This window comes from Phaethon lepturus, unplaced genomic scaffold (genome assembly GCF_000687285.1).
Source record: "Phaethon lepturus isolate BGI_N335 unplaced genomic scaffold, ASM68728v1 scaffold39076, whole genome shotgun sequence".
Lineage (NCBI taxonomy): Eukaryota > Metazoa > Chordata > Aves > Phaethontiformes > Phaethontidae > Phaethon > Phaethon lepturus.
In genome coordinates, this window is record NW_010547623.1 from 421 (window position 1) to 11672 (window position 11252).

At 36.6% G+C, this 11252-nt stretch overlaps 1 protein-coding gene across 1 annotated transcript in view; it reads right to left on the bottom strand.

The window, feature by feature from the left end:
- Positions 1 to 733: 733 nt before the first annotated feature.
- Positions 734 to 11252, bottom strand: part of LOC104622820 (probable ubiquitin carboxyl-terminal hydrolase FAF-X) — a gene marked incomplete at both ends in the record, with an annotated part of 11093 nt that continues 574 nt past the window's right edge. The window contains 5 exons of the mRNA XM_010289704.1: positions 734 to 956; positions 1769 to 1915; positions 2036 to 2182; positions 2774 to 2882; positions 7982 to 8148. Coding sequence (XP_010288006.1) covers positions 734 to 956; positions 1769 to 1915; positions 2036 to 2182; positions 2774 to 2882; positions 7982 to 8148 — 793 coding nt within the window. The remainder of the gene's footprint in view (positions 957 to 1768; positions 1916 to 2035; positions 2183 to 2773; positions 2883 to 7981; positions 8149 to 11252) is intronic.

Below are 11252 nucleotides of genomic sequence, written 5' to 3' on the forward strand. Positions count from 1 at the left end.
TGATAACAAAATTTGTGTTAAGTACATGCCTTTTGCCATCCATGTGAAAATTAGCCCGTTTCATTTGACTATTGGCTTTTGAAACACTAATATTTCTAAATTTTTGTACATCCTGCAATTGCTATAATCTTTCTCCAGTGAGAAGAAAATTCTTTAAGTGCAGAGCTGTGCTGAGACAAGGCCAAAAACCGAGAACAAATGCTTGAGAAAGGACTGTGACAAGCGGAGAGTGAGTACAGATCTAAGAAGGGAAACAGGAGAGTGGACCTTGTGTGGACAATGATGACAAATTAGGTGAGCAATCAAAAGACTGGCACTAAAACTAAGCTGAAGATACATGACGAGCTTCTAGGATTGGTTAGGAAGAGCCTGAAACGATGAGACAAAAGTAGAAGATACAGACAGAATGAGGTTCCTGGAAGCTGGTAGGGACAAATGGGAGTAGCCAGAGATCACAGTAGAAACGGTCAGACTGTGTAAACGACTGGGGCTGGAACTTGGATGCAACCATGTAATGCAGGTGAGTACATTTACTGCATAAAGAAAAACAGGTAAAGGCTACACTAACAAACACTTATAAATTTAGACAGCCTAATTTTGCAACATTAGAAGCAGCACAAACCAACCACAAACTAAAAAACGCAGCACCTAGTTAAGCTGGTAATATAAACAAAACCTATATGTAACATATACATTAAAAAGTAGGAAAGAGATAATTAAAAATATTACATACTAGTGATTGCTGTACCTATGTAATACATTTCAGTCAAGGTGTCTACTATCTGTTTCAGATTTCGGACACATCCAACTGCTAGTGCAACTAGTAGCTCAAAGCCAGCATTAATAGTAGCTGGTGAACTACAGACTGGTATGGCCTGCTCAGCAGGCAATTCTCCATTTCTCATGTATTGTAGATAAACATTGGATGCCGGAAAGATGAAATCATCTATCAACTCCTGAAAAAAAAACCAAAAGAAAATAAACCACCTGTTACCATAGAAATGCACACTATTGCATAACAGAATAAGCGTTATTATATAAATGAACATCTGAGAACCAGAGGGGTACTTAAAATACTCAAGAGTTAAAATTGAGACCAACACCGTAACGAGCTTTTAGATTTAGAACAGAGTAACTCCCTCCTAAAGTGGTTCCCAGCAAACCCACCCCCACACTGCAAGTTAAAAATAAATCTGTATTATTATTGATTGGTAAAAATGTTCTTTTGCCAAACCAGTATTATCTACAAAGCTCTTTATCAACTAGTGCTGAAAAAAACCAACACTGCTGCTCTACAATATCAAAGGTACAAAGAAAACACATCTGATTAAAGAGACACTCAGATGTCATGCATTTTTTCAAACCTGCCATAAACGTTAATAGGACTAATAAAGAACATGTGGAGAAAAGACAATACAGGGGTAATGAAAGAAAGCAGTCCTGTACAGGACTATCCTGTATCTAGCTCACTATCCTTGTGTGATGTTTGCCAAGCTTTGGAAGAACAGCTCACTAGATCACAGCAACTCCGTATGCAGCGGTTCTGAAGAATGAGAATGCTAAGTTCTCTTATTAATGAAACATGTATTTTTTTTAAAAAAAAATTAGCTTTAAAGAAAACATTAAACTCCAGATAGAAGTCCTTGTCAAAAAGTCAAATTGGGACCTTCTGTGGTTACAGACCACAATATGCAAAGCTTCTATTTACCTATTTACAGTTTAAAAAAATAAATTAAAAAACTCCATAGGCCAGAAAACTTGAACTTACTTTAATGAGATTAGCACCTCCTTTTTCACAACCAATATGGTATTTCTTCTCAGGCGTCTGGAATGCTAACAACTCTTTTGTTACTCCAAGGTGACCTTCTAAGATAGTTTCTTCAACACCTGTTTCCCCTGTTCTTTTTACTTCATCCTGCCATTTAAGAGAAAGTTAGGATACTCTAAATAATATGCATTTCCAAGCTTAAAAATGTACTTTACAACAAAGCAGCAAAAAGCCAATTATCAGAAATAAAATGATCCTAAAACTTACCCTAATCCTCTTAAGCCAGTCAATTTCATTATTGAGAAGAACTTCAGCATTGGGTACATTAATATTACTGTTGTAAGCATAGTTAAGAAGATGCCTTAAGAGAGTGAAGTAGTCTCCAGAATGCTTAGCTCGCTCTCTTGCAGTACTCTACATAAACCAAAAACAAATGATACATAATACACACACACACGCTTCCACTTATAGTGCAACACTAACATATTTTCCCTAAAACTGGCAGTAAATATGAAAGAAGTGTAAGATATTTTTAACCTTTTAGAAGTTTACAATTCTATTTAGCTGTTAATGAATGACTTCTGGACTATTACAGTAGCAATTTCTATACCTAAATGGAAAAGAAACAGTGAAGTGATCAGATGTTCAAGAGAACCATGAGCATGCAGAATTGAAAAGCCCTGGCACGCCCAGTAAAAGGCGGCAATAACTGCAGGTATTGATCTAATCTGCCAACTATTTTTACTTGAAGGTTAGCATTCACTGAAGATCAAATGCATATACTAAAGCTTACTGTTCATGTTCTTGTCAGAAAATGCAAAAAAGTCCCTTTGTCCCCCTAATCTAACTCAATTTGAAATTGACTGTGTTGCTTGCCTATAGGCCAAAAGGAATCTATACTTCAGTGACTCTTAATAGCAGTTTGCCTTTTCTTGCAGATATTTTGTCTTACTGCTTTTTACAGAAATTCACATTGTATTGAAGCCTTTACATCTAAAAACTTACCCCTAGAACAGTAAACAGCAGGGTAATGAAGAAAAGGAGAGGTCTCTGTCCCATGCAACACCTGGTAGCCATTAAAAAGAACTGCTCCTGTGCCATCTGACGAACAGTTCTGGAAATCATTTAATAGAAACATTAAATACAAATTCCCAATCCAAACAGGACATTAAGAAAAACAATTAAATTTGTGCTTATGTGCTTAATGCCACCTTCTAAAGCCGTATGTAATGTAATAAATGTGAATACTTTAATTATTCAAGTACCCATCACATTGTTTCTCGTTGTAGTGGAATTTTAGACACATGAATTACTATTACAAAACCTGTTTCACAAATCCAATATTTAAAGGTAAAAGAAAGTTATTAGCACCTAACCATTAAACCTTTGCAACTGTCAGCAAATATTGCATAACACAACAAACAATTCGCAATCCTTTTTTTTTTTTTCTAATCAAGCACCAGTTGTGCCTGAAAGACAAAATAGAACCACCCTCGTAAAACTGCTCTTATGTATCACTACAGCAGTTTGCTGAGCATCTATGAAGTGATCAAAAATTATCATTAGTAAGAAATGAGAAAAGACAACCCCCTGAAAATTCAAGTCGCTAGAATTAAAGGAAATTTTCCATATAAGAACTTAATCTAATCACGGGAATAATGTGAGAATGGATAAGCTTAAGGAAAAAAAAACCCTAAGGCAAACCCTATTCTTTCAAGTTGTTAAGACTGTCTGAGCATTGTATCTTGTAAAAACTGTTAGAAACAACTCTGCTTGGGTGGGGAAAGAATACAAATGAATGCTGTGCTTTATGAAAGTATCTCAACATACAAGAAACTGAATTTTACAGTGCCTTTTTGGTGTGCTTGTCATTGTTTTCTGCTCATGAGGTCACTGTGGAAAGCACACAAAAGAATCCTATCTCCTTCAGAGCTCTTCCATATGCTTCTTCCATTCTTGCTTGCAAGACATGCAAGAATGACCATGAGGGCAGAGCAAAGATGCACCTAGCTGAGGCACCCCATCTCTCGAATACACTTAGGAAAGAGCACAAGAGAGGGAAGCATGCAGTGACCGTTCTCCAGAATGTTCTCACAGCTTCTAACAATATGTGGTTCAGGAAGATTACCAAAAGCAGTATTTCATAGCCCTCACTGGACAAAATCATGAAATAACCCCTCAAAAACTTTTTCCAAACTGAAGGTTTACACTGCTTAAATGTTATGCTCAAGAAGTTCTTATACAAAGAAACACTGTTCTCTATTCTCCCTTTGCTACTTTTGATTTTAAAGGTCTCTGTGGTATTCTCCTCCCACCATTTATCTCTTCTACAATGCGAAGTGCCCGAAGCTATTCAGCTGTTCCTCAGATGGAAGTCATTTCAGTGCTTTGATCTCCCTTGTCACTCTTCTCTGATCTTTGCAAGTTCTCAAAGTACATTGCTTTGAGTTTCAGAAGACTGTGGGGTGGAGGGGGTCTGTTTGTTCTTAATAATTGACATTTTATGGGATGTGATTGCTGAGCTGCTGTTTTCATAAAACTTCTCACAGAAATTTCTTGTAAGATGCAACTCTTCAACTGCTTGGGACACATCACACAGATATTCCTCGGGTTCATGCACATAAAGGCAGAATGAAATAGATAAGGGTGGTATTTTCCTAAAGTGAGAAGTGTGACCAAGGAAACACATGCTTCACACTGTTATGTCTCAAAGGAGTATGCAGTATTTGAACACAAGTATTACATTTTTGTGAGGCTGTAACAATCCAAGAGCTCTTAAGGAACCATGGGAGGGGTGCAGCAGCCTGAACACAGGCGTCTAGTGCCATGTTTGACACCACGACAACAGCACAGAGCTGGCAGATAGGACACAAGTTGCATGATGAACTCACACTCACCTAGTGAAACAGCTGGAGGCCATTAAGGAAGGCAACCTGAATCCCCTCCTATGGATAGCTCCAGGATATAGATTTCTGTTTAGTTAACAAAGTCAGCCTCTTTAATGGGTGTAAGTGCCATTTCTTTACAAAGGCAGTAAGAATTTTTATTCTCACCACATATGTATGACCATGAAACACTTTGCAGCCATCAGTGGAATACTTCTGGGTTCCAGGATCATTTAGGACTAACTTCAGCTATCTACTGTTGACTAAGCCAGTCTTGTATTCAAGGGTCACCACTATAAAATGAATTACCTTAGAGAGTAAGAACTGCTCTAGTATTTATTATTAAACATTTTGCATTCTGTTTCTCAATTTATTGGTAGCATGGTTATGCTATGAGGAAACAGCAGAAGTTCCATACCATCTCAATCTGTGAAAGAAACAAACAAAACCCACCAATCCATTTGATCTTCTCCAGAAAGATCATATTTGTGAGATCTGAACTTGATCATCTTCCTTGTCTTTTATGGTGCACCAAAAACATTTTCTCACATGCATATTTTTGCTCACATTGTTCTCTGATTGAGGATAGGAGGTTAGAGAACAATAGCTGAAAACGGAAGGATATTCAGAATTCTGTCTGGTATTTGCTAAACTTTCTCTGTACTGCAAACTAATTTGTTTCCACATTAATTTAGAAGAGGAACTGTTTTTTTTAAGCTTAGTTCAACTTCACCATCTTCATTTTCAAAGTAGTTTTCTGTTTCTAATCTAACTATCATGTAATAATAAGCAGTTGCATTCCAAGTGAAATTATCATCTATATCAGAAGTTTTACAAGCATATGAGAGAAAAGAGCTCAACAGTTAGCTTCTTGTACTGGCAGTATCTGATGGAGAAATAAAGTAGAGATAAGCAGCTGAGCAGCAGTCCACTTGGATAAATGAAGCCCTTAAAAATTTTATCCCCTCTGACAAAAAAACCAAACAAACCCTACCCATTAATGCTACTCATATTTTTAAAGGGCAAAAAGCTAACATACCTGGGGAATTAAGCCGCTGCTGTTCAGATTTGGGCTGACATGCCAACAAAACATGTTGAAAGAGAAGCCCTAACTTGGGGAACACATCTTAGTTTCTTTCAATATTTTAGGAAGAAAAGTACAACAGTCAACTATTCACTAGGCATAACAATATGAAACAGTTGGGATTCAAATTCAGTCAACAAAGCTCAAATCATCACGAAGAGTAACCAATGGAAGAGACTGGAAAAACCATGACAGATACTCCCATCTGTAAACCAAGACTGTAGGTTTGGCTAAGAAGGTATTCTACCTCCATCACAAACTGTGTTAGATAGAACATGCACAATGAAATTCAGAGACTAAACTGTTTAAAACATAGATTTAGAAGTTCCTGATTTGAACCAACAGTTTACTTCCTTAAGGAAATATCATCAGAACAGAAAAATCCTCACAAAGAGCATCTGCAGTTTTCAGGACTGAAAAAGTGTGGTAGAAAGTGTTGATACCAAACACTAACTGAAATAAAGACAAATGCTGGTGAACACTTGATAAATGTCACTTAAATTCCAAATGCAATGCCAGAAAGTCAGATAACTACACTGAAATTCATTATAAAAATTATCTCCCATTACTTATATTTGTGCAACTAAGATCATCCAAAAAAGCCACAAATCTGATAAATCTTCAGACCCACATTAGATGTGGCACTTCAGGATATGGTTTAATTGGCATGGTGTTGTTGGGTTAGTGGTTGGACTTGATGATCTTATAGGTCTTTTCCAACCTTAATGATTCTGTGAAAAAAACAAAGGATGGGGCAGCACAGACACTTGCCCATGCTATTCAGCTGTACTGGTACTCCAAATCTGACATGTGGCCAATGCACATTTTTTGTCAAAATAGTAACTTGGTATCAACTGCTGACAGTTCATCAGCCTTGAAAGTTACCAAAAATAGCAAGAGCGCGCTTGTTTCATTTAATGTGTAAAATTACAACATACATTTGTCAGCATGTTTTGTTGAAGTTCTCTTAAGTGATTGTAACAAGCTTCAGTGAAACTGAAAATTCAACATCCTATACTACGGGTTGCAAACTAACAAAGTTTGTGGGATTCTGATAAGACTCCACAGTTTCACCAATGGGTGCAAATAGTTCATTGTAAAGAGATACTCTGACGATACTATTGATCCTTTTGTTACAGTGAATATTCCTAAATATAAAGACTTTTTAACCTGTTTTATCTAGAAGAGTAAAAAACCCAAAACATGGTGCTTAAATTCTGACCCTATTCATCTGAGAGTGCCACAGTCTGACTCCATTTAAAATACACTGAAAGGCTGAGACAACTTCAGTAATTTCTGATCTCTCAATGAAAAGGTAAAATACTCAAGGAACAACAGCAGAGGTATCTTACAAAACTAGAATTACATCTTCAGTAACAATCCAAAGCACTGGCAACTAAGTTTAGTAACAACATACAAAAAATTTTCCACCTGGATGGCTTCTAAAAATACACACCTCAACACATCACATCATAATTCCAGATGGACTAAAAGTCACAAGACACGCATCATACAGATGCTGTATTGTGCAGATGCTGTCTAAGGAGATCTGTAGGAATAGCTTGGAGATAACAAGAGATCCCTGAACTCTATGGCAGGACGGCATGGCAACTGAGTCACATCACTCCTGGCAGCTCCTGCTGGTTTTCCCTGTCCATCCATCCCTGAACAGTGCTAAGGGTTCCTCCAAGATGCTGCTACTGCACAGGTGACAGCTCCAGTGCGACATCTCTATGTAAAACATGTGTCACATGAAGAGTCGCAAGTGCACCACTCCAATGCAAGAAAACAAGAGGATTAAATCTTAACTTCCACCTCTCCTGAAAACGCTTGTACTGTATCTGGTCTTTACTTACCAGGAAAAGTACAGGAAAGTTCTTCTATACCTAAGTCACTTAAATATCCTAAGGTAGCAAGTATTCACATAATTTTGGAAAAACACGAAGTATCTATTACGTTATTCTAAATAAACCGTTCTAAAGCCATTAGTAACACTTTACCAGGCATCCATCTGGCTTGACAATATCCTCCTCCTGAGTACAAAGATGATGTGACTGATACAGCTACCACTTCAAGATAGGTATCCAAATTACAGATTTATATTGCTGAACAATAAATTAAGATAACCGCAGGAAAACAATCACTTAAATAAGAAGTCACTGTTCTGTGTTTAGGCTTTATATTAATTTTGAATTGAAAAATAACATATGTGATTTTAAAAAAACAAACACCACCAAAACTTACTTGCTGTGACAATGCAATAGCAAATCAATGATAAACGTCTGCCATGCCTTTTCTTTACTGAGTGCATCCAGTGCTGTTGGAATCAAAGCAAAACACAGGGTCATCACCTCCAATGCTTCACAGCAAACTTGTTCATCTTCCATGTCTGGTTCATTTCCTGCATTTGTCTGTGAAAATAAAGAAGAGAGCACTAAGTGGGTATAGAAAAAAAAATCCCCAAAAAACCAACTGGCTCCAAGTTATATACACTAAACACAAATACAAACCACAAATGTGTATACTAAGTGATTATCAGTACTAAGTATTTTCTGCACTCCACTCAGATGTTATTCAAAACACTATGTGGGATGACCCGAACTTCCACCACTGTGCTTCTCAAAGGACGATTCCACGCATGAACTTAAGGAGCCAGAAGTTAAATAGGAAGCTTGTAGGCAAAAGTTACATCAGTTAGTACTGTTGGGTTTTGTTGGTTTGTATTTGGGTTTTGTTTGGTCAGGTTTTTGATTTTTAAATAAAATGTTTTTCTTTACTACTCAGAACCTGGAGTTTAAAGCTTTGGAAACAGTTACTAAAACAGTGAAAGACTATAGTGCTGTGTAATTCATCAAGAAGTCAATTTTTACAAAGCTTTGATACTCCGAACTTATTTGACCAAAAGCTTCTTAATACTGCTAGAATTTATTCAGCACTTCGTTCTTTTTCAGAAACATGAAACGGCTGAACCAACTTTCAAACATAATTGCTGTGGTGATGTTTGAAATAAGAAAGGATAATATTTCTAATTGATACATAGGTTACTCTTTCAATTAAACACTTGAATCAAGCGTGTTTATTCTGGTACATTTTTCCGAAACAAATACATTGAGAATAAAAGCAACCCCTCTCCTCCATTTAAGCCAAAATTAATTAGCTTGAAGAAGTTCTGAAGTAAATGACTGTGAGCAGGTTTCAATCTTAATTCATCAGTAATCATGGCTGCAGGTTAGCAGCATTAACTACAAGCATACAGTAAGTATTTGTTTTATATATGGAAAGGTATCAAGATCAAGTAGGCAGAAAGAAGGGATTACAATGCAGAAGAGGTAACTAACTGTAAACAACAGTAGAAGAGAACAAAGTATGTCTCAGTCTGGCAACAGACACTGTTTTGCCTTTGCACAACAGCTAAAAATCAGATACAGTCACTACCACTGCAGCAGGAGGATGTGGTAATTCTGACACATCTCAAGACACGAAAGTAAAAGCAGAATGCTTTCAACAGCTTCAGCACCGCACCTGCTCTGAACTGAAGCCTTGTTTAGAAAAGAAAAGAAAGTAGAAAGGCTAAGCGCCTTTTACACTCAAAGTACTTCCCTATACTCAGGCACCAAGAGCTGACGGGTCTGTACAAACAGTATATTTGCAGTATTTCAGGTGGGTATGGGCCTCCTCTGAACTAATAAGGAAATGGTGGTTTGACACCACAAAGACTCATAGTCTTCTTCAACCACTAAGAGGACTCCCATACCAGAATTTTTTTGAGGCAGGCGGCAGAAGAGACTTTATAAAAGTTATGCTCTCAAAATAATTTATCTTGACTTCAAAGTTTAACTGAATTCACCAGTTAAGTTCAGAAGCTTCTTAAAAGTGCTCACAACATTCTCTAAGAAATCATACTTGATGGGACTACTGTGAAGTGCCTCTTAAAAAAACCCCAAAACATTTACCATTGATGTTTTTAGGAATCCTGACATGTCATTCCTGATTCCACAAAAATCAGTCTGCCTTTGTTCTTAAACTAACATTTAATGACAATTCTCTACCCCACAGACTTAAGCAAAATGGTCCTATGACCTATGAATTAAAAGTCTAAGGTTTAGTGGTTAACTTAGAAAACTGAAAGCATTTTTCTTAAAATACTTTTTCTTCTAAGCCAGTGTTTGCCAGTCACCGGTATAATCAATCTTTATAAATAGGAGTTACTGCGTCTCATCTATAAACAAATGCAATTCTCTTAAATTAACAGCATGTATTTCTTGCATCATATTCCTCTATTTCTGCAACACTTTCCTCCCTTTTAATGTCATTTTAACAAAGTGTACTTTATTTCCCCTTCTTATTACTTCTGCGATTTTATCCTTATTTTAGTTTCCAATTTTTCCCTTCAATTTTTATTTCCCTTTTGCCTAGCATAAACCAAATGCAGCTGCCATTTATTACAAATGTCCACATACCCGTCAATAAGAATAAATTAATAATAATTAAAAAACCACACACAAAAAAAACCTTTGAAGGATGACTGCTACTGCACAGCTTAAATTTCACCTAATTTAAAACTTAAATTGTTTGAAATTATTTTTACAGAACTTAACTGTACAACTTTCACCCAGAAAAAGGTCAGAAAATAACATTTAGGTATATTTTCTCTACTGCACTACTGCTCTTAAAACATCTAATGTATAGATCACAGAATCATTAAGGTTGGAAAAGACCTCTAAGGTCATCAAGGCCAACCGCCAACCCAACACCACCATGCCCACTAAACCATGTCCCAAAGTGCCACGTCTACACATTTTTTCAACACCTTCAGTGATGGTGATTTCACCACTTCCCTGGGCAGCCTGTTCCAATGCTTGACCACTCTTTCACTGAATAAATTTCTCCTAATATCCAATCTAAACCTCCCCTGGCGCAACAGCACATCTTCCTGGGCCTGACCTGTCATGCTAACTAAACCATGATTTATATGCAAGTTTATCATCTCAAAAAAACAAACACAAACCAAGCAATAAACAAAAAACCAACACCCCCCCCAACTTATTTCATGAAGAAGTCATTCTCACAGTAACAGAAGCAGATGCCATTATACCACTACGTAAGCTAAATGGAAAGATGTTGCATTTTGCTGAAATAAATATTCTTCCTCTAACTGATCATTTAAACACAACAGCTAATACACCAAGAAAAAAACTCCTTATACATTCCTTTCCCTTTTACTCTGACAAGTACTGATGAGTAAACTAAACTTGATTTTGCAAGATGAACAAGAGAAGATGTTTGAAGAACAAAAAAGGATTTTTTAAAATCACTGTCAAAATACAGATTACTATTTCCTACAACTGTAAGCAACATTCGTTAAACACAAGGTACATGATAACATACTAATATATAACCCCCAACTCCAAACTATTTGTGTAAACCACATATGAAACCATGGAGATGTTTTACATATCTACATAATGAAACAAAAAAAGCCATACAGGATTATCAATTATTTTGCTTTACCAGT